This window comes from Suillus fuscotomentosus (genome assembly GCF_016647785.1).
Source record: "Suillus fuscotomentosus strain FC203 chromosome Unknown F5891scaffold_3, whole genome shotgun sequence".
Lineage (NCBI taxonomy): Eukaryota > Fungi > Basidiomycota > Agaricomycetes > Boletales > Suillaceae > Suillus > Suillus fuscotomentosus.
Window position 1 is genome coordinate 376,379 of NW_024539515.1, and position 22,214 is coordinate 398,592.

A 22,214-nucleotide genomic window follows, 5' to 3' on the forward strand; every position below is an offset into this window, starting at 1 on the left:
TCATCGTCAACTTGAACATCTCTTCTCTTTACCTCCATCCCTGCGTTTTCAGTCATTCATTAGACAGGTGCCCGCCAGCCATTAAATTTGATAACTAGCATCGAGGGCGTCTTCATCCAGGGACACAGTACGTTCGCGCTCCCAGAATCCTGTCGTGTTTCCTCATCCAGTCGGAACGATATTAACTATATTTATAACTCGCACAACAGATGGGGGTTGAAGCAAGTCGCCCTCCGGCTACTGCTCCCATCGGCTCTTCAGAAAAGTCAGCGACTAAGGTCGCAAATACCGCTCATGCTCCGTGCGCAACCGTGACTGCTGTCAGCGCAGCCTCCATTGGCGAGATTACTCCGGGTCATGTTAAAGCAACTTCCGTGAGTCGCTCGCTGCTTTGACATGTACCTTTATCGGGTCCTGAGAATCTGCAACAGAGGGCCGATGCGACTGCGTCTAGGAACAAGGTCAGATATTTTGATGCTTTGACTTTGAGATGACTTAATTAGGATCTCCACAAGGCGATCATGCATGAAGACAAGACTAATGTTATTGTGCCTATGCCAGACCATGTTCAGCTTAACACGTCCAGCGCGGTGGATGCCGTGAGTGCCTTTTCTACATCTTACCCTGAGTTACCACATCTTCATGTTGAGTTTGATAAGACCGGAGCCACTAGCATAGAGGTATGAGTTTCCAGAATATCTGAAGTCCTCGGAATTGGACATTTTACTATTTTAGACACTCGGCTTTGATTGCCCATCAGTCACCCGCCAAGAGGTTAGTTTTACTCACGGTCTTTGCGGGACTACTTTCACGCCACATGCTTACAGACAAAATGCAACCAAGACTTTTATGTTCCGGAACCTGTACTACACAGACCTCCGTGTACACCGGGAAATGAAACTGTCGTCTCCACAGGCTCCGGCGCACCAGGGGTACCGGTAAGTAACTGTGGCCGTTCATCCTCATCTTATCTTACAAAGTCTAATCTTTGCAGAATATTACTCCGCCATTAATCGAAAGACAATTATCTGTCATACCCAAAGAGGAATTTGTGCCTGTCGAACACGTCCGTAACATTGAACTAATTGGTGCCTACGACGCTAACATTGACTTCAGCCGGCCAATAATTCCCTAGACTCAATTTCATCTGCAATCATTCCCGACTCATTTGAAGCATCAGAATCGCTGTCTAGTTTGTCTCCTTGCAAGAACAGCATTATCGTGAGTGTTCCTAGTTGCCGGTTTTTCTAACATTCGCCAATCGAACTTCAGATACCCGATGTAGCATCTACAAATAATATTCGTTCCATCCTTGAATCCGCCACTGAACACAGCATGGAGAATACCGACAGGACCTATACAACTACTCCTATCAAGTCCGAAGGCACAGAGGTGCCTGTTGCTGTTACATATGCGGACGCCACAAACGTAAGTCGTTATCTTATTGTTTATGTCTCCATCCGCGGGGTTTCACAATAAAAATCACAAATATAGTTAGCCGCACGATATCCAGACCTAGCCTCTCAGATCCTTGTTTCCCCACTGCGGCAGCGCACCACACGTCAGGAACTTGCCTTGACAGCCGAACATGATTTGATCGAGGAGGACCCGCCAAGCAAGCGAAGGCATCGTCGTCACCGCAGGCACAGGAGTAAACGTTCTCGGAAAAATCAAGAAGAATCGCAGCAACAAAGTCGAGGATCCTTGCGGACCCCGGGACCTGATCCTTCTCTATCCCCCCACAAGGATCCCAGTCCCATTTCTGCATTGGTCGATCCGAAAGGGACCTCCGGATTTCATTCTGCGTATGATTCTCGGCAGCCGGTTTGGTTGGTCGATTCTGCGCTGTCGAATCCATCTGTGAAACGTGCCCCGTCGTTCCAGACGAATCGGCATATGGTTCCAGCGACACTACAAGAGAGAACGCGCAACTACCAACGAGAAAGTGGAGACACCAACTGGAACGCTCCCGCAGCCGAAATCCAGGCTTCGACTTTGCCTCCTATGAGATTTGCAACGCCCAAACGAGCTCCTGTCCAAGAACAACACATCGCTATGCTTCTACAGAGCGAAGAGCGTGCTGGTGCTACGAAGGCTATGGATCTGGCGACTGCTTCTATCGGGCGACGTTCTAGTAACGCGGAGATGTTGCTCACGGAGCTGTTTCGCAAGGCGATGGAGACAAGTAGCCCCTCGGCGACGAAGCATAATCCTCTTAGGAAATGTCAAGCTGAAGGGCCAGATTCTATCAAGGTACTCGTAGCAGAGACTGCACACCCAGTGAGTCAGGCGGAGAAGATCATGGAGGGAGACTCTCCTCGGGTCAAACTGCCAGCCCCGTCGACGCCTCCAATGAGGACATCTCCTAACCCTACACGCAAGTCCCCAACGGCGTGGATGGAAGAAGATCACACTATACGCCAGAGTTACACACCCCCGGGCGCGCGGACGCAAGACCACACTTTACGCCAGAGTTACGTGCTTCCAGCAGCACGGACGGAAGATGATTATATTGCACACCAGAGTTACTTGCCCCCAGCAGCACGGGCGACAGAAGATCACGCTACACCCCAGAACTACATGCCTCCTCACCAGCGCCTTAATAAGAACAAGTATAACACGATAACTACGCAGAAATTGAAGCCGCATATCCACCACCACGCTTCTTCGCTGAATAGGCATTCGAACCCTTGCACGCCGCCTTCTCCAGGCGCAATTGAGTTACTAGAAAGAAGTGAACGTATCCGTCATTTAGAACGACTTCTTTCAAAAGAGCTGCCGATCAGCACCCCCGGGCTTACTATGCCGTCACTCAAGCCGGCCCAGATGCTGCAGCCCATCGGACCGTGGCGAGCTTCTGACGAAAAGGCGTTCCATGAGCGCGGCGCGATCAGTCCCGGTACCAGCACCAATGAGTCCTTAGATCTCGTGCGCGTAATGCAGGCGATGGGCTTGGACATCTCTTCAAGGAAAGATACTTTGGCTTCGCTCGGGAATAGCAAACCATCTGTGGTGGAGCATAACAGCTTCGATGGCGTGCGAAGGCAGTCAGGTACAACGATGGAGAATGCCGTCGTGCGGAATGACTTTGCACGCGCGGTTCGTTCACAGGGCTTGAGGTCGCCACGCGGAGGCGGAGGATATAGGAGTGTGAGCGGTGAGTCATTGGAGACGGACATACAGTGGACACGCTATACATAGATGACGGCGAAGGTCCTAATTACTTTGAGACATCATCTTGCGACCTCCATTGGCGCTGGTAATCTTACATTGGCCTGTGCACATCGTATTTGGGCGGATGAGGTCGGGTGTACTCAATCAATCAATATGATATGCACCGTGTGGAATGATTGAGAAGGACAAAATTTGGCAGCGATGATGCAGATCATACACGCTGGTCACGTGCGGGTAAGTGTGTGAACTGCAACCTTGTTTCAGAACAGAAAGTCTATTTTCGGAGATTAAGTGTATATCCAATTTGGAAATGAAGTCTGCCTCAAACGTCGCGTCCTTTTGTTTATTTTTCGGTTCTGCCTTTGTGCTCTTGTTCAGCTAAGAGGATCCTCAGTAGTAGTAGGAGATTTCCCAGCAACAACTTAAGACCGTAATAGATACAGTCATTTGTAAATTTAAGGTCTTTTACTTGCCTCTTCGGTTTCGTGATGGAAGAATAAAGTTTTGGATGTACTCCGTTAATCTCAGCACCTAGTACAGGTAACTATAGGCTCAAGCGCGTGGTAACGCCACCTTCTACGTTCTTTCTACTCCCAACAACCATGGTGTATTCAGCAGGCAGCGGAGACCTCACCCTTTCTCCAGAGTCGAAGGCGAGCTTGTTGCCTCGTAATAGACACACTCTTTCGCAGTCAGACAGAGTACAAAGTTTTACAAGTATATCGGTGAGCCCCGTCCGTCCCACTGGGGTCCATGATCGCCTTTGAGCACGTTTATAGACAGAGTCACCGTACACTGCTGGAGCAGGTTCGAGGTTGGCTACAATATCAGACCGTGTATGTGGAGCTCTCCTGGATCAGCCATATGCGCCCAAGTTGACTGACTGCATGATTAATATTTGCAGTTTCATTTATCGCCGGATCCTCGTGAATGGGGCTTGAATTTATATAATGATTGCAAGGAACCCGACGATGACCTTCACAATCCCAATGTCAGGGATCACAACACTTGGGGTCCTGATCGCGGTCTAGCAAATATCGGTTGCCTGCTGGTTCTGGGCATCGGATTAATCACGCTTTTGTGAGCGTTCTCAGTTATTCAAGTGTTTTGCATTCGACTGAACTTGGATGCTTGCAGCGCTGGATATCCAATAATAACTTATTTCACGGGGACTGCGCTATCGAATCAAGGCGGCTTCAACCTAGGAGGAATAAATGCAAGTGGACAAGTAAGTATTCTTATTGTCTTCGAATTTCAGTAATTTAATGGCATCTCGCTCGTTAGATACCACAAATTCCTGGAAATTTGGGCCTAATCGATACCGAAACACCCAGTAACGTGTTTACCAAGCCCTCCTGGAATGGTGGGCCGGACTTACAGCTCGTCTTCTCTGACGAGTTCAATACTCCAGGAAGAACATTCTGGCCAGGCGATGATCCATACTGGGAGGCGGCTAATTTACATTACTGGGTAACTTACTTCAACATTGCCCATGCTAAGATGCTAATGGTCATCCCAGCAAACGAACAACCTGGAGTGGTATGATCCCGAGGCGGTCACCACACAAGATGGCTACCTTGTAATAACATTGTCTCAAAAGGAAACGCATAACCTAAACTATCAGGGCGGTGAGTACTTGATAATCTACGATGCTTCTAGGCTGTTTTAAAAATCTTCAATCCTTGTCCAATTCTCAAGTTGCTCATACCTGTTCTTAATAGGCATGATATCCACATGGCAAGTGCTCATCTGGCCAGCATCTGGTGAACCGTCTTATTTGTATGCAGGAACAAATTCTGTTTCACCGGTGGATACATCGAAGCGTCCGTCTCATTACCTGGTGTGAACAACATAGTTGGTAAGAGAGCATGTCATAATCATGACCATGCATAAACAACGTGTACCACAGGATTATGGCCCGCTATCTGGACACTAGGAAATCTTGGTCGAGCCGGCTATGGTGCAAGCTTGGAAGGAATGGTCCGTCATTTATCCTTCTCTCTGTTCTCACTGATTGGTTTGACCATGGTTCACAGTGGCCATATACCTACGACGCCTGTGACGTCGGTACCGCACCAAATCAAACCTTTAACGGCCTTCCACTCGCGGCTACTCAAGGCGGAGACCCAACCGAAGGCGGGGTCTTGTCTTTCCTCCCTGGCCAGCGGCTCTCGCGATGCACTTGCAAAGGCGAGTCTCACCCAGGTCCTATGCACTCAGATGGGACATTTGTCGGGCGCGCTGCTCCTGAGATCGACATGTTCGAGGCACAGGTATGGTTCGGTTTATGCATTAATCGAACCAATGATCTGACAAACCTCAGATCACGGGTGACCCTCTTACAGGTCAAGTTTCCCAGTCAGCACAATGGGCTGTATGTGTGCGATATCTTATGACCGAAGGCAGAGCTCACGTATCCCTCAGCCTTTCAATGCTGGTTACATCTGGCTAAACACAAGCAGTAATGAAATAATACCAAACCCGTCGGCCACAGTTCTGAATACCTACATTGGTGGAGTGGAGCAGCAGGCTACCTCCGGCGTGACAACCACGAATCAAGGTTGCTATGAGGGTGAGACAGGGTGCTTTTCGGTATATGGTTTCGAGGTTCGTTTGTGACATGACATTGATCATTCGCTGACTGATCTTACTTCAGTATGTTCCTGGCTTCGAAAACGCGGTTGGTATTTCCCAAAATATCAAAATATCATAAGTTAATTGCTCCACAGTACATAACATGGATAGCCAACAATGAAGTTGCATGGACCCTGAACGTTGCTGGCATGGGACCGGATCCTACTGTCAACATCTCCGCTCGGCCCATACCGCAGGAACCAATGGTATGCCCTTTTGCATTTCAAAATAGTCACGAGCTCACTTTTTCTAGTACATCATCATGAATTTGGGAATGTCTACTAATTTCGGTACTGTCGACTTGGCTCACCTGCCCTTCCCTGTGCACATGCGTGTGGACTACATCCGTGTATATCAGCCATCAAACGCACGAAATATTGGGTGTGACCCGAAAGATTTCCCAACAGCAGATTATATTAACACGTATGTTTCCTGCTTATTCGACTTAATGGGGGGATTCTCATATCTGTCAGGTACATTGAGGCATATACCAATCCAAACCTTACCACTTGGACGAATGACTATAAACAACCTTTCCCCAAGAACTCATTCTTAGACCAGTGCTAGCTTTTCTTGCCTGTCATTGTCGACCTATCATCACGTCTGCGACGTTGCTTCTCTTTATCCCTTTGCTGTATCGGTACAACTGCATCTGACTTTAACACATTCCCCTTTCCCATCCTCACATAGTCACCCATAGCTTGTTTGCATGTCGCTTTTCGCCCACCGTCCTCCATGCATGTGGCCTACTTGGCCCATGACTATTTTTGTTCATCTAATCGTCCTGCTCAATGCGATTCCACTGAATCCACCTGATGCATCATCATTCGTTCGGGTAGCAAACCTATATATGTCAATGGAAACAGCATATTGTCTGTACAATAAATAAGACAACTCATACACCTGCCAGTGCGAGCTTTGATGGCTCGCTCGAAGTGCGCGGTATGCCTATGCCGGGTAAGAATGAGCGTCTGTTGAGAACGAGACCTTTGAGTGCGCGTATCTCACGACGAATTTCGTCCACGTCGGTGTTATTCGTCGTGAGCGAGCTGCTAATGCCGCGCATGTGGGTCCCGAACGCATATGTTTGGGTGGCGATGTACCCGGTGAAATCTGCGAGTGTTTGAAGGGTTCGTTGTGCAGGGCGAAGAGGTACTGTTTCAGTTCTGGAGAGCGGAGGAGCTGCTGCTTTACGGGGAAGCGCTGCTTGTAAAGTGTCAAGGGCGACGATCATGGGCGGAGGGAGTGATATTGGCGGAGGAACATATGACCAGAGGAGGTGAGAGGGATGCTCAGGGATAGACGAGGAAGAAGAAGATTGTGGTGAGGTGGAAGTGAATAGAGGGGATTTATTGAGTGTCTGCCAGAGGTCATTCTGTATGGCCAGATAAGTTTATGACGTCAAAGGCAGATAAAGTACGGACCTGACATGCAGCACCTCGCTCTCCCTTCAACCATGGAAGCTTGGCTTCTAGATGATCAAATAGGTCCCCTGTACTTATTCCCTCGGTACTTTCCTTCGAATGAGTCAGTTCCTCAATAGCAGAGCGTAAGATTGAGACGTTTGAGGTGTCACTAGCATCCTCGTCGTCAATGTCTGCCTTGCGGCGACATGCGAGGATATCATCTAACGAATGACAGTCTGCGCACTCTGGCTCCTCTTTATATATAATGGGTGTTGGTAGGTTGACAAAACATTCCGCTTGTTTCTCCTTGAATGTGGCGAGGGATTCGTTGAGACGGAGCAGGAGTCCGGACTGGTGTGCACGGAGTGCACGACGAGCGTGGTAAGTTTGGGAGATTCTCGGTAGTAAGAACCGCTTCGAACGAACGTCAGCCGTGCTTTAATATGGAGCGATGGAGCGAGGACTCACGTAGTAGATGAATAGGACGAATGCAGAGCTACCGGCGAGCCATGTCAACATATGCGCAATTCCAACAAGCATATTTGGGAGATTGGATGGAGGAGGCTGGGGATATGTCCGTGGTGGTACTGGTGGAGGCTAAGTGCTCATGAGTGACTTGAATACACGCCAACTTGATCACTTACGATTTCCCGGAGTAGTGAATAGATCTCGTCTTGTGTAAGCCCCTTCTCGACGAGGAACGCATGTTTGGAGGTATCGTCTTGCGAGCGGATATGGGGAGTTGATAGGAAAGTGCGAGCTCTTGCTATTAGTTCTGAGCGGTCGACGGACGGTTGCGGGGTTTGATCAGGTTTGGTTTCTGGTACCGGCTGTGCCAGCTGTTTGTCCGCATCACTTGAGGAAGCTTGCGTTGAAGCCTCAGCTTTCTGATCTGGTTCCATAACACTGACACGGTCTGCTGAAAGGGATGTTATTTGTGACTGGAAGCTACAGTGCTAAGTAATACTAACAAGGGGATGTTTATTTGTTTCTGAAGTCCTAGCCAAACAAATCGTGTGCGTGACTCAAACTACTAGCTTACTGCAGTACTCCGATTTCTTTTGTTGCATGTCGCGTCGTAATTTAACGGTTTAAAGTCGCCTAAAAATGCACATCATTAATGCATCGATAACTACAAGATGTCTTCAAAGGGCTTCGGATTCCAGTACGACTTCCACAGTGGCTTCCACTGCTCTGGCACCAGGCAATTGAATGGGTCAACAGCTGGTTTCCATCATCTCATAGATGAGGTCGTCACCGGGCCAGGTGGGGCACCACAACAAAACAAACCTTTCTGTGTTATGCAACATTACTCAAATGTTGCTGGAATCTTACCCTCGATGAAGTACATGGACTCATATGATGAACTGCCTTGTGTAAGGACGCTGGGCAAGCCCGGCCACTAGTACTCATCTTCGACTTGACTGTTGGATAGCTTGTAAAATATCAACTCAGGTGGCCAGATGACAAGCGGCATGTCCGGATGGCTGAGAGGCCTCCCCGGCCCATCCTGTAACTAAAATGCAAGGTTAGTTAACCGTTATGGTACACCAGTGAACCGTTACCACCGAGATATCTCACAGTTATAGTTAGGATAAGGAATTTCCTGGATTTCACGCGATAAGGCCTGACAGGGCATATGACCTCATCCGTTATCGCCTAATGTGCCAGGTGAGAGAGTATTAAAGGAGGATTCACAGTCTTGAGAATAGCCATTCTTTACCATGGGTGAGATCCAGCGGAGAGTCGCCATCATTGGCGCCGGGTAAGTATCGCTTTTGATTTCATTCTACACCAACTGAACATTTGGACCGCGCGCAGTGTTGCCGGGTTGACCCAAGCTATTGCTCTCAAAACCAAACTCAAATTTCACAATTTCACAGTGGGTGCATCCATGCAATGAGTGGTATGCTCGCTGAGTATTTTGATAGATATTTGAGAAAGGGTCTGAAGTCGGTGGAGTGTGGCGGGTACGTTTTTGTCATGTACCAAACATTCTCCTGACATTCTTTCCACAGGCTAATACATATCCTGTACATATTATAACGACTGAAACTGTAACACATCGCTCACCTTGAAGATTTTTCTAGGGATGCTCGTCGGATATTGACATCCATTGGTACAGCTTATCAACAGACCTTTACCCATATTGGAACAAGTCTCATGGCCTTCAACCGGAGATTCAAGCCTACTGGATTGAGCTCTCAAAGAAATATAATCTATATCCGCACATTAAATTCAACACGAGGGTGCTATCTGCGGAGTGGGATGATGCCAAACAACAGTACACCGTCATCGCGGAAGATATCTTTTCAGGCAAGAAGACGACGAGTGTGGCCCATGTCGTAATATCCGCCCTTGGTATTTTGGAGGTCCCAAATCTCCCATACGAGATCCCTGGAGTTCGGAAGTTTCAGGGAGCTTCATTTCACTCTGCACAGTGGCCAGGCTCGATGGATTTGCAGAATAAGCGTGTTGCGGTGATTGGAAATGCCTCTTCCGGGTGAGTTATATAACTTCTGCGCATTCATTGTGTGGTGGTTTAGACATATGACAAGAGCACAATTCGTGCCATCTATATCTGCAGATCCATCTGTTGAAGTAGTGAACTTCATCCGCACCCCGACCTGGTTCGTCACCCGAGTAAGAGCCTTCATACTACGTTCAATGACTCGACAACTAAATAAAACATCCAAGCCACATGTTCCGTACTCGGACGCTGCGAAATGGATTTTTGCTAACATCCCTCTGGTGATGCGACTGCATCGAGCTTGGATCATGTTCTGGGTCGGGTCGGGCCTCCTGCATCACAGAATTTTAGCTTGTTGACATTTCTTACAGTTCGTTGCTCCCCTTCACTTACCCATGGGTGATAAAACTCTCCAGAAACAACGTGACGTGAGTCGGGGTTGCGAGACTGGGTGTGTGATCTAACGCTTCTACTTAGTCGATGACGAAGTACATCCTTGATAACACACCAGATAAATATCATTTTCATATGATACCTGATCACCGTACGTGTCTGATCAGAGAATCTTGTTTGTGCTCACATGTTCCACAGCTCCAGGCTGCAAGCGGACTGGTTCGTCGGCAGTAGTCAAACTTGCACGATATTCCCTTTCTCATTTCATTCCATACAGTCGCGGACAATGGTTTCCTGGAAAGTCTCTATCGCTCTAACGTGACACTGAACTTTGACGGAATCGCCGAGATAGTGGAGAATGGCATCATTACGAAAACTGGTGTGTGGGCCGTCAATGATACGATCACTTTCCTTACATCAGTTTAGGTGAAATGTTGCCATTTGATGTCATTGTATACGCGACCGGATTCATTGGCGTGAGTTGCTATACATGATCCAACATTCCATTGGATATCAACTGCAGAAACAGGAGCGGTACCCGATGCACGTTCGTGGCTGGAATGGAGCTACTGTCCAAGGCTATTATGATGCGCATGGTGGCCCTACCGCATACATCGGGACTGCGATTCCAGACACACCAAACTTTTACTTGATCAATGGTGAGTTCAGAGAGAAAGCATGCTGTCATCAACTGTCGCCTGAGATAATAATCACAGGACCAAATACTGGAACGCGAATATCGGCGTTGTTCATTACAGAAGTGCAAGTAGGTACACCTTTATTTTTGGATCTTTTTACTAAGTTTGTCGGAAGGTTGCATACATCCTCCAACTCATAGAGCCGGTCCTTACCGGATCTGCCTCATCTCTCACTATCAAAGCCACTCCCACAGATACATATAACGCCAAGCTACAAGAACAGCTCTCTCGCTCGGTCCACGTACACTGCCAATCTTGGGCGCGTACGAACGGTACAGACAAAGTATTTTATCCGTTTCCTTGGCCTGCGACGGTTTGGTGGTGGTTACTTCGTAGACCGAATTGGAATCATTATATAGCAGTCGGCGCCGAGAAATGGGTATGGGCAAGGCGAATCAAGGCTGTTAAGAAGTTTTTGAAATGCAGCGCAGTTCTGACGCTATTGTGGTCATACATCAGCTTGCGCAGCGGATATGACACGACATGGTGGTGAGTCCATCATTGTTCTCTATGCTTATCGATTAAATGATCTCTATCTTTAGGCAAGTGATTACCGTGACTTGTGGCTACTTGAGTAAATTCGCCCTCCGTCCTTGAGGTGCCATAATTTACGAGACACATCATGATTATGTGAAGTACTGGACGGCTTGTCCCCTGCCTGATCTTACAATGAACGTCACCTGTGTGTGGAATTTGCACTTCAATAAAAAGTCGGTGGAGAGCAGTAATACGAGCTCGCGCTTGCGCATTCCGGCAAACTCGTTCAAAATTGCTTGCCAGTGGACATGGTTCAATTCTCGCAAGACTCGAGGAAGCTCGTAGTCAAGTCAGGTGCAAACGGTCATTGGTTTTGAAGTATGGGATGTCCGAACCCAGAAATTGGATCTCATCACAGCTAAATGTACTAGCTGGGCAATGTCACGTGTGCCCATGTCGAGGACAAGACCATCGTCTCGGCTGCCGCTTTTAACTTCGAGGATGATGTCGAGTTGGGCTATGGCCACCACAAACCCCGGTCTAGAGCCAAGACGATCTATGATTTTGATGCATCCACGCTAGAGACTGTCGAAGCTCCCTTCGAAGGGCTAACCGACAACATCTCTGGTCTAGCACTTTCATTCTATTGTGCTCATCTTGCTAGCGCTTCTTGGGACAACACCATCAAGCTATGGGCCTTCGAGTCTCATCAGCTGCTCGCCTCATTCAACCCCGGCATCCTCCCGACTGTCTTGCTTGCACAAGAAGTACAGCCTGATGTATACATACACGTGCATTCATTTATTCTGTTCGTGTGCTAACATTCTCTTTTAGACAAGCGCAGTTAGAAATCTTCGCCTCGTTGATTTACTCAATGTATGTGACCAACTATTCAGCCACACCGCTCTACTCAATGTCATTATAACAGTCCGACGCAGCACGTTGAGCCCTTATCTACTTCCCATAACCCTGTCCTTCGACCCAGCGCATTTCAGCTGGACCGTTAATCGCTGACATTTACTTTCCCCTCCGGCTTACGTCACGGCATTCAACGGATGTCAAGGACTGACGCTCCAGAAAGCCGTTCTTAGCCTCCGCTCGGATTCGTTGGATTTACAACGAGGAGAAAACAATGCGACATAAATAATTCAGTCACAAGTTATACATTCAAGGGCACTCCAATTTCTCTATCCTAAAATCTTCATTGCTCGAGCAGCAGCAAAAATTGTTCAGAAACAAGTATTTCCGCAACAAACTACTTACATGTTGGTGCCATTAATCACACGACACCAATGAGAAAGCAAAAAAACACGACTCACGGCAGCTCATTTCTCACACATATTTACGTAGTAAGGCTACCACGCCAGTGAGTCAACAAATTCTGGATGGAACTACTCATACTCACCTCATCAAACTTCAGGTCCAGTACTGGCACGCAGTCATAGCCATTACAGCAATCTGCCTTTGAGTTGCAAAGGGCGCCCTCTGAATAGCATTCAGTGTCAGCACTGACAGTCATAGACATTGTCAAAGCAGCAACAACGGTGAGGACAACTCGGAAAGAGAGATGCATGATTTATGAGATGTGATATGGAATCTCGGAAATAAATTGGTAGGAAGACGGGGTGCGTTTATGTCCTAACATTATTCTGCGCAGGACTTATAACAGATAACATTTGCCATGTCAGCAAATTACTGATAGAAATGTGTGCCGTAAGTACGTCGCCTAGCGCAACAAACTACTTATCTGTTGTGTGGCAATCAATCACACTGTACCAATTGGGAAGCAAAATGGTCCCTGCCACGCCGGTGAGTCCATAAATCTTGGATCAAATCACTCATACTTACATCTGGGTCGGCTTCGTTTGGCATACATCCATTGCCAGGAGTCCTTATCTGTGGTGCAAAGGCCGCCAGCGTATTGGCATTCACTGTCAGCACTGACAGCCATAGACACTGCCAAAGCAGTAGCGACGGCAACGACTCGGAAGGAGAGACGCACCATCTGTGAGATGTGATATGGAATCTCAGAAATAAATCAGAAAGGGAGACCGTAGGAATATGGCTTGCCTGTAAGTATATCCTGAATATTATTCCGTGCAGACCCGGCCGCCCTACCCACCCCTTCAAACCATTTACAACGCCAGCAGATTGCCAGCAGACTTCAATTTTGACTCAGCTATTTCCGGTATTTTATTGCAAGGCAGAAGAACAGGGCCCGGATATAGATGGGGCCTACCTGTTATCCGAAAATTCAGGATTGATGTCCGGACAGGTGGCTCAGGAATCCGGAAATGAAAAATCTGTTTGTGCAGGTGGATCAGGCTTATTTGAAGTTACCTGAGTCAAGGCCGCTCAAAAATGACTGTTAGCACTGCTTAAAGGCACATCGTCGATGTAGAAATTTGGTACTGTGTAGATACATGCGTGCAGCGTATTAGACACACAATCCAATCCTTGTTTAACACATCTAATAACGACCCTCGCGTCTTGTCGGATGGAAGCATAGCCCTTGATTTACTGCCTGTGCGTGTTTCAACACACAAGGTCATTGGCAAGGTGAGGTGCACATTGCGTGTACATAGACTGGTCACGAGTCTAGCGTGTACAGGCCAAGTCAGTCCCCACTAGTATCACCACCGCTTACAAGATTTGACATACGACAAAGAATCTTGCCCAGATGTATGTGTCTCAACAGTCAATTGTTGCAATTTCCGCAAGGTGTGCTCTTTACACAGCAAAACTATGTGTCGTACAGGAATATAATTCACAGAAATGCGTGTCGTGCATGTGCACTGGCCGCAACGCTGTGCTCGTTGATGGGGGGCAAACCCAAGCTTCCAGGAATTGGCACGACTTTCTCCTCTCTTCATGCATTTTCTCTTGTTCTTCCCTGCCAAAAATGAACGATGTACTTGAGTAGTCGTCAACATTGATATGATTATTGCGGGGATATCCTGATACGAGACCGGCGAGTGTAAGGCAGCGTTACAGTCGCGATGAAACACCTGTCATGACCGGAAGCACAAGATCATAGCTCTCAGCACTGACCCATTCGATATCGAAGCGCAGTGACGGATCGCGAGGCATGAGATGCTGCGATATCAAAGCTGCTATGCGGCATCTGTGTTAAGGTCCTGTAGGCGAACCTGGAATGTGTAGATATTAGTAACTATGGGCACGGAAAGGGTCGTTTACAACAAACTTACTCCGACGGAGTCCTCAGATGCGCCCTAAGCCATTCGACATTTCCCTACTGAAAGTTGACAGTTTGGCGGTAAAACGACGGGAGGATGCAAGCGCGGTGAACTCCGACATGTTGACATAAGTAGTGAAGATGTAGCAGGATGGCATCTGCCAAAGAATTGGCTCGTAGAACTTGACTGTCGATGAGAGTAGACGCGCACGCGCGGCTCGGGTATCAGAGGACCTCTGGGTGTAGGATAGAACGCATGCAGAGCTCGAACTGGGGCTGGGTAGGTTTGAGCGCTCGAACACGTAAATAGTATAATTGAGCGCTAGAACGTGAGAAGCAGAGGGCTGAGGTTCTTATTCGAGAGGCGGTAGATACGGCCATGTGCCCATCATTTTCAGGTTGCAGCTATTATCTTGGTAAGATGATAAGCCCTATCCGAATCCCCGGTGCAGATGAACTGACAATTAGCTTGAGCAGGGAAGTGCAGCAGCGCTCGAACAAGGTGGGCATTTTCTGAAACTTTGATGAAGCCAACGGCACGCAAGAAGAGCTCACCGACAGTCCTTTGAAGTGGCATACTCTGAAGACATTGACCATGGCCTCCAGCTCGACGCAGCCCGGCGCAACATTAAACGAATTGATTCTGACACCAATCATGACCTTGAAAGGTCATGAACCTTTCAATTGCTACTACGTTTCATCCATGTGCTACTTTCCAGATGGCAAGCAAATGATCAGCGGATTAGGGGATAAGACTGCTCGACGATGGGACCTGTGGGCTGGCAAGGAGATTGAGGAAGCGCGAGAAGTCCGTGAGCAGAAAGCAAGTGCAGTGGAGGTATCAAGGGATGGTCAATTGCTGGTGGAGATGTCAACTGCGGGGAGCTCAAAGTCTGTGATGTCAAGACCGGGATCGTTAGAACATTTGAAGACCCTTCGAGAGGGCAGATCGACTGCATTGATATCTCTGCAGACAACACCCTATTGGCGTGCAGGTCGAACGATTTCACAGTGCGGATATGGAGCTTGACACTGGCAAACTCTCAGCTGGCCCATTCAGGAATGATAACGGGACCGGGATGGGTACGGTTCGATTCTCGCGAGACTCGAAGAAGCTTGCATTCAAGTCAATTGTGGCAAGCTGGCTTGACGTGTTGGATATTGAAACACAGAAAGTAGATGTTAGAGTGGGGAAAGAAACTCATAAGGGCGTCATGTCCCATGTGCCGATGTTCTGGACAACCAAAGACAAAACGATCGTGGCCGTATTGAACCTCAATAATATTGAGGACCAGTGGGCCACGGATCACAAGACCATCTATGAGTTGGACGTATCAACGCTAAAGACTGTCGGAGCTCCCTTCGAAGGGCACACCATCAATATTGATGGTTTAGCACTTTCATTCGATTGTGCTCTCCTTGCTAGTACTTCCTGCCTCGACAACACCATCAAGCTATGGGCCTTCGAGTCCCGCCAGCTCCTCGCCTCATTCGACGTTCAATCTGTCAACTACCTCACCCTCTCACCCGATTCACACCAGCTGGCTTACTCAACCCTTGGCTTGGACATCCACATATGCGACATTCCACCCAAGATCATTGCCACTATCTGGCCCAACGTATGCATCCACGCGCATGTATATATTCGTCCATCCACTTACAATCATATTTTCTGACAGACTAACGAACCTAAAGATTCCAATATCCTTGATGTATGTGATCCCTACACTCATCTACGCATCCATCAATGTCATTTTTGCAGTCTAACGCAACACGTCGTATTATGCCTAGTAAACCACATGTCACATATTTTGCTCCTCGGCCGCAAGGACCTTCCCCTACCACACAACGACGCGATTTCTTTCGCTATCGCCGCACAGTCCTTCCTTCTCGCACGAACACACGTCGCAATGGTCAGCGCCGTGATCCCCTGGATGTACGTCTCGTTTATCTATTTACTTCGGAGTTGACTTAACGATTCCTTGCAGTTCCCTGCTACATCTCCACTGCCACGCAACTACTCATTCACGGCGCAGGAAACAACTCATTTGCATATGAATGCCCGCGAGAATGTGAGTGTCAACTGACATAATCATATCTTCGACTTACATTCTTCAGTCTCGACACACCACCGAACCATCATCCGCCGCTACTTCTACGACCTTCATGGCCCGCCTACGTGACCTATGGACGGGTCATGCATTGTCGCCTATTGTTGATGTTCCTCTCGCGCAGGGCAAAGAGGTAAGTTTGATGAAATTATTTTCAATCTATTCGATAATTTATCTATCCATCTACAGCGCAATGTTGCAGCGGGTGCTCCTCCCAAAAATAAAGACTGGATACCTGATGAAGACCATGTTCCTTCACGTCCCGCTTCACCGAATCCTAATTCACAACAACCGCCTGCAGCGCAAATCAACGCTGGAGAGCATGGGAGCGACCGGTTATGCGGCTGCTTCTAAATTGGCTAATATATCTTCTAGTGTTGTACTCTTCGTTTTCATCGCTCATGCTATAACGTCAACATTAACTTATCATATGCATAGCCACTAATAGTATACCCCTCGAATTACTTCTTATCCTCATATCAATGACATGTAAGCTAATCATAAACTTCACGCATCGAGGCCTCCGCGTCATTAAGTCGAAGGCAAGTCTGTCAAGTACGAGTGAATCGGCATCGGAGACTGAAGGTGCTGATCAAGCACAGACATCCGACTATCCATAACATTCCTTTCCGACGGCCCAATCGAGATCGACGACAGGCGTCCACTCGTTGCCGCCCGGAACGAAGACCACTCGTGCTTAACGCAGACATTCATCCACATATGCACATTTTAAATCGCAGTTCACTCACCGCTGCAGACATAGACATCTCCCGGTCCACTCCCGAGTCAGCTTGTCGCCAAGACCAGTTTCCCAACGAGCCTCGCGCAAAGTCGTCTGATTTCATTCTTTCTCGTAGCTTGACTTTTGCGTTTAACGTGCGGAGGATCGACAAGGTGTAGAGCTTGCCTGTTTGAAGCAAGAATACGAAAACTAGACGGTTGGCGTTTTTCTGGGCATCGTCAGATTTGTTGGTGTGAACGACTTGGAGTTGCACCCACGTTATGCGAGAAGAACAGTCCTGCGCAAACGGCAATGCAGAGCGATGGCCAGATTGCAGATTCTGTGGCGACAGCGCAGAAACGTAGGAGTGCTCTGTCGAGATGGTGCACGCCGGTTTTGTTTTTCCATAAGAAGTAAGCGACTGTTGGATCACATCAATTAAATCAGGTCTTGGTGAAGTTGAAAACTTAAAAAGGCTCACGGATAACAGAAAGAATGACATCGATCACTTCAAGAGCATACCATCAGTCCTGCACATAGAATCATTCATCGTGACCTACCGAGCACCGCCGTTGTCCAATACGAAAATGCGATGACGCTCAGCTAGAAATGCAGTTGGGCACACATGCAGGGTCAAGCAAGCCTTCACGTACTATGACGTCGCTAGGCTTGGGATTGACGGCGCTCAGACGTGAAAAAGCCACCGCCTGAACATGCCAGATTGACGTCAGATTCAAAACAGCAAAACAGTAAATCACACACGATCAAAATATTCGCGCCGTACGTGGTTATCGTGAACGCGAACAAGACGGCTATCCACCAGCTTCCTTTCGTAACCTAGCAAAACCAGAACTTTGAGAGTTTGCGCTAGAGCTGGTACTTGGAATGCATACCCGCCAGCAGCGTCGGAGGAGGAAGAGCTTGTTCGTTCCACTGATGAAACCGTTCAGGAAAAGTGCGAACCATGCTTGCGGAATCATCAACTAATCCCAAGAAGTCAAACCAGAGATTAGCATGATGATACATCGACGTACCAGCGTCTTACGGTCTACATTAGCCTTCCAAGCTATGTATCCTTCGAACGCCGTCTGTGCACTTTCCCAAGCACCGGAGACTAAGCACAACACTCGCGATACACCAGGCCAACCACTCACACAGAAAGCAGAGTAACGAACGCTACAAAAAAGTTACGACCCCAGGAATCTTCATAACACACCTCGTAGTACTGCCCAGCTTCGATGACGATGATACCCTGGAAGAAAAACTGTATAAACACGCCGACAAGTATTGCGCCAGGTGGCTCCTCGAGAGCGTGTGTGGTCCGATCGGTCACAATGTCGACGGTAGGTTGGCTCGCGTTCAACATGACAATCGATGCGTGAGATGACGAGCTGTAGAACTGACTCGTGGCATGGGCGGTTAGAATTCGAATCAAGACTGAGATGTATTCATAATATGGCTGACATTTCGTGATGTGCATAGCGTAAAATTATCGCAATTCTAGTGGTCATAAGATAATAATATGCGCAAGACGTACTAGTGTAGAAACATAAGGTATGAAGGAAGGGGAGTCACAAGGGTGGTGGTGCTGGTGGCTCAAGGTCTCTCCTATGACGGAGGTCCTCCCAGATCGTGGGATGTTCTTGCGTACAATGCATAAAAAGGTCTTCAAACTTTGGGTTCACTAACACATCCGGTTGTTCGGGTATCATCTTGTTGTCATAGCGATCACTGGGAGAGACAATCAGGACTGAGGACATGCAGAACGAGGGTTGACTTACAGGCATCTGCCACAGAAATATCCATCGACTACTTCAGCATCTGGCTCGTAGATCATGTAGACACATGCTTCAACGGATCGCAAATTATCCCCACTCGGTGGGCCAGGCGTCTGTTCTTGAGCAGGCGACGGTGTGATGGAGCTTGGTGAAGTTGGGTTGGAACCAACTGCAGTATCTGAAGGCGTGAATGGGATCGAAACCTCGTCGCTTGCGGCGCCCACTTGACCGGTTGAGGCCGCACCCACCTTTTCTTGAAGTGGTGCAGGAAGTGAGGGTGAGACTGGTGAGGTTGGTTTTGAACCGATTACAGTGTCTGGAGAGGATGGTTTGGGCTCAGGATTCACATTGACGATCGTATCTTCAGGCGACTGAGTGGGCTCTGTGGTCCTTTGTCTCTTGATCGACTCGATATCCTGCACTACTGAACCATCCATGGCAGAATTCGTGCGTTTTAGACCGCTAGGCTGATCAAGCAGGCTACCTCCAGCTTTCTCCGTCACCCTTTCGTCTTCCCCGGTCATATCTACAAATAGAGTAGGACGTGATGTCACGGTATGCAACTTGGGGTGTAAATTGAAAGGCACGAGTGGTGCCGATGCAGTTCCATTTCGATAGACAGTTTGCGACGTAAGCGTATGCGGATGGGTAAAATGCGGTTGCTGAGGGCGATTGGTATTAACCGGGGCTGAAGTAGAAGGCATGTGTGCAAATTCTGTGGGTGACCTGGCTCTAAACATTGGAGGTGCTGGTGCCGGTGGTGAGTGTGCCGGTGGTGAGTGCTTCCATCCCTGCAACGTAGGAAGGGGTTGCTGAGGTGGGTAAGGCTGATACGAGGATTACTTCAGAGTCTAAATGCAGTGGGAATAGGCGTACATTTTGAACACCTTCAGAAACCCTCCTTTGAGCGTGTGCCTGATGGGCATGTTGGAGCTGATGAGGTGGTAGGGTGTGCTGAACCTGCGGTCGCATTTGTCGTGAGGGTTGTGCTTGTTGTTGAAATTGTTGCTGCGGTAAAGGAGATGGGTGGAGTCGGGGAGCACCTTCGGCAGATACCCGTCGCTGATGAACCTAAATATACTGTCATTAGTACTTTGTGAGATTAAATAGAAAGTACCAACATCGCTAGGGGTAGGGACTCTGGGCTGGGCGATTTGAGGGACAGAATCTGTAGTGCGCAATCAGAAATGCTAGAGTACAGAGAATAGGAAATGTCCAACTTGAGCGAAATGATACACCTGAAGAAGACTCGCCACTTTGTGTAGCCATAGCGCATTTGTCCTTGAGCATTTGGATGTCTCTGCAAACGCGACTAGTATATACCCTCATGCGGTCGAGTTCTTGGACGAGATGTTGGTGTGAGGTGCCTTTATTGACACTGAGAAGGATGTCTTGGTTTTTCCGAGCGAGAGCAAGGCGATCACTCTCAAGAGTACGTATTCTATCTTGCATCATTGAGAATTGTTGCATCTGAGTGTTCGGATTAGCCGAGTGGTGTGCGATGCGCTCTTCGAGTATCTGAATGGTTACTGCGAGCCGGCAATTGTCTTGATAGAGTTTTCCGTTGTCCTCTTGGAGTGATCGGACGAGTTGGGTGGTTTGTTTTAGCTTCTCCATTATGTTTGGGTGGTAACCCAGCTCTTCGAGACAGCCATTAGTGGTGGATGAAAGAATTTCGACGATCTTGGAGTGTATCCTGCCATCTTGGTTTGGATTGCTGTTGAGCGCGTTAGAAGCAAATGGGAGGAGAGCTAACAAAGGCTTGCCCAACATCGGGATAAGCGCCGACAAGTGCTTCAGGAGATGACATCCAACAGCCGATATAAATCGCTTGTGTGATCGATGGGATAGAGAAAAAAGAGAATTGAGGGGGAAATTTCTTCCGAGTACTTCTCAATTTGTAGGCCCGGAGATTTTCAGTCGAAATTGACTTAGGTCAGGGTTTAACGTTTTGTTTGATCCGTGGATCCTCTCTAGCGTGAGCTTGTCACGAACGGGAATAGAATGCAAGTGCAGCAAGTGGCAAGCAATAGTCCAGCCCTTTTGTACATTAGCAGGTTCTTTGTACACTCGTCGGAGTCATACTTTACAAAGCAGCGAGGCTGCAACGCGTTTGATCACGTTAGATTCAGACTACTTCTATCATCGGACACGACGGTCCGAACATACCATGCGGTCGTCTGCAGGCGGATCCTCTAATTTTACCAGGTGTTGCACCACGAAAGAAAAAGTAGGAGTCGATGGACCCTTCAGTCATTCCAACTGTCAACCAGAGTAACCCACCATTCGAAGCTGGCTGAATTCGTCAAATTCTGTCATACGCGTATCACCAGTTCAAGAAACGGCAGAGAAGGGAAGCAGAAGACATGATGGTGGTGCGACGCCTGCGCAATCTGTAATTCCATTCCATCCTTGCCAAATACAGGGCAGCGGTTACTTAGTTTGTAACGACCTTGACACCTTGCACTGAAATATGACTGGATTGACGAGAGAGCGAGCAACTTCGCGTCAGTTTACGATCCTTCCTGAGCTTGCCATATGCTGCGCGGAACACGAGCTTCTCGCCTGCCTTGGGTTCTCCAGTCGCGCTGATAAATGGGCCTCGTCGATGGATCCACTTGACAAAATTCTGATCATTCAGTAGCAGTGCGAGACATGGAATCATGATGTATCCGCCTTCTGAAAATAATTGATTTGGTGCAACAAGGTGATCACAGAAGGCTGCTGCAGACGCGCTGCGTGACAAAAGCAGGTTAATGACATCTAAAAGTCTACAATTACTGCACATACATTCTGGACTCTGGAGTCTTAATTGTCTGATCCACGACGATCCGTGTCGAAGGAATGCTGTACCTGTTGTCCATGCAAGGAGCTTCGAGAGAGTAAAAATGTGGCATTTTAATACTGGCCCATACAACAATGTCAAAGCCATGAAAGTACTAGTAATGGCGAGCAGCCTGTGACCGATAAAGTTCGTGATGAAAACTCGAAGCTTGAGCACGTCATGATAGTTTGAGCAAGAGAAGACGGTATCATGATCGTAACCTGGCACCCGGGCCTGTCAAATTTCAAACTCATCGCTTCTCGTCAACTTGTCGGTTGCCAGCTGGCATACATCAACTTTTTCCTACGCAGGCCACGGCATGAGTGTGGAGG

General features: G+C 48.1%; 6 protein-coding genes across 6 annotated transcripts; 3 read left to right on the top strand and 3 right to left on the bottom strand.

The window, feature by feature from the left end:
- The first annotated feature begins 351 nt into the window (after positions 1–351).
- Positions 352–3,348, top strand: F5891DRAFT_999585 (uncharacterized protein). The gene is made up of 8 exons (XM_041378549.1): positions 352–461; positions 516–680; positions 736–774; positions 828–938; positions 995–1,066; positions 1,117–1,221; positions 1,273–1,428; positions 1,495–3,348. Exons 2-8 carry the CDS (start codon positions 522–524, stop codon positions 3,199–3,201), a joined length of 2,349 nt encoding a protein of 782 aa, XP_041232531.1. The 5' UTR covers positions 352–461; positions 516–521; the 3' UTR covers positions 3,202–3,348.
- A 428-nt stretch (positions 3,349–3,776) lies between these two features.
- Positions 3,777–6,375, top strand: F5891DRAFT_1124906 (glycoside hydrolase family 16 protein; the record flags this gene model as incomplete). Its single annotated transcript, XM_041363929.1, has 13 exons — positions 3,777–3,899; positions 4,079–4,254; positions 4,312–4,402; positions 4,459–4,644; positions 4,694–4,806; positions 4,962–5,032; positions 5,084–5,154; positions 5,211–5,447; positions 5,498–5,548; positions 5,599–5,781; positions 5,904–6,014; positions 6,062–6,231; positions 6,282–6,375. 13 exons carry the CDS (start codon positions 3,777–3,779, stop codon positions 6,373–6,375), a joined length of 1,677 nt encoding a protein of 558 aa, XP_041232532.1.
- Positions 6,376–6,533: 158 nt separating this feature from the next.
- On the bottom strand, positions 6,534–8,228 carry F5891DRAFT_350925 (uncharacterized protein). Its single transcript, XM_041371470.1, has 4 exons — positions 7,859–8,228; positions 7,683–7,811; positions 7,233–7,628; positions 6,534–7,183 (listed from the first exon to the last, which is right to left on the bottom strand). The coding sequence occupies exons 1-4, from the start codon at positions 8,114–8,116 to the stop codon at positions 6,704–6,706; spliced, it is 1,263 nt and encodes a 420-aa protein (XP_041232533.1). The 5' UTR covers positions 8,117–8,228; the 3' UTR covers positions 6,534–6,703.
- Positions 8,229–9,036: 808 nt separating this feature from the next.
- Positions 9,037–11,268, top strand: F5891DRAFT_940226 (uncharacterized protein; the record flags this gene model as incomplete). Its single annotated transcript, XM_041374270.1, has 13 exons — positions 9,037–9,096; positions 9,146–9,247; positions 9,305–9,717; positions 9,773–9,857; positions 9,912–10,001; positions 10,056–10,112; positions 10,162–10,228; positions 10,276–10,296; positions 10,355–10,456; positions 10,504–10,553; positions 10,607–10,736; positions 10,794–10,843; positions 10,891–11,268. Coding segments are annotated over 13 exons (1,605 nt in total), but the record flags the coding sequence as incomplete, so codon positions are not given.
- A 5,651-nt stretch (positions 11,269–16,919) lies between these two features.
- F5891DRAFT_999606 (uncharacterized protein) lies at positions 16,920–18,690 on the bottom strand. The gene is made up of 9 exons (XM_041378550.1): positions 18,435–18,690; positions 18,315–18,375; positions 18,174–18,263; positions 18,043–18,117; positions 17,934–17,987; positions 17,841–17,883; positions 17,762–17,788; positions 17,559–17,701; positions 16,920–17,509 (listed from the first exon to the last, which is right to left on the bottom strand). Exons 1-9 carry the CDS (start codon positions 18,644–18,646, stop codon positions 17,270–17,272), a joined length of 945 nt encoding a protein of 314 aa, XP_041232535.1. The 5' UTR covers positions 18,647–18,690; the 3' UTR covers positions 16,920–17,269.
- Positions 18,691–21,047, bottom strand: F5891DRAFT_999608 (uncharacterized protein). Its single transcript, XM_041378551.1, has 5 exons — positions 20,279–21,047; positions 20,180–20,226; positions 19,935–20,129; positions 19,062–19,885; positions 18,691–19,011 (listed from the first exon to the last, which is right to left on the bottom strand). The coding sequence occupies exons 1-5, from the start codon at positions 20,829–20,831 to the stop codon at positions 18,852–18,854; spliced, it is 1,779 nt and encodes a 592-aa protein (XP_041232536.1). The 5' UTR covers positions 20,832–21,047; the 3' UTR covers positions 18,691–18,851.
- Positions 21,048–22,214: the final 1,167 nt, after the last annotated feature.

Coding starts and splice junctions, on each gene's coding strand:
- F5891DRAFT_999585 (XM_041378549.1), top strand. CDS start 522: ATGCATGAAGACAAGACTAATGTTATTGTGCCTATGCCAGACCATGTT. Junction 1,067..1,116: donor AATTTGTGCCTGTCGAACAC/GTCCGTAACATT, acceptor CATTGACTTCAG/CCGGCCAATAATTCCCTAGA. Junction 1,222..1,272: donor CTTGCAAGAACAGCATTATC/GTGAGTGTTCCT, acceptor ATCGAACTTCAG/ATACCCGATGTAGCATCTAC.
- F5891DRAFT_350925 (XM_041371470.1), bottom strand. CDS start 8,116: ATGGAACCAGATCAGAAAGCTGAGGCTTCAACGCAAGCTTCCTCAAGT. Junction 7,812..7,858: donor ATTCACTACTCCGGGAAATC/GTAAGTGATCAA, acceptor ATGAGCACTTAG/CCTCCACCAGTACCACCACG. Junction 7,629..7,682: donor TCGTCCTATTCATCTACTAC/GTGAGTCCTCGC, acceptor GTTCGTTCGAAG/CGGTTCTTACTACCGAGAAT.
- F5891DRAFT_999606 (XM_041378550.1), bottom strand. CDS start 18,646: ATGTTGAACGCGAGCCAACCTACCGTCGACATTGTGACCGATCGGACC. Junction 18,118..18,173: donor TCCTCCGACGCTGCTGGCGG/GTATGCATTCCA, acceptor TGGTTTTGCTAG/GTTACGAAAGGAAGCTGGTG. Junction 17,702..17,761: donor TGTCATTCTTTCTGTTATCC/GTGAGCCTTTTT, acceptor GTGATCCAACAG/TCGCTTACTTCTTATGGAAA.
- F5891DRAFT_999608 (XM_041378551.1), bottom strand. CDS start 20,831: ATGTTGGGCAAGCCTTTGTTAGCTCTCCTCCCATTTGCTTCTAACGCG. Junction 20,227..20,278: donor AGGTGTATCATTTCGCTCAA/GTTGGACATTTC, acceptor TGCGCACTACAG/ATTCTGTCCCTCAAATCGCC. Junction 20,130..20,179: donor GAGTCCCTACCCCTAGCGAT/GTTGGTACTTTC, acceptor CAGTATATTTAG/GTTCATCAGCGACGGGTATC.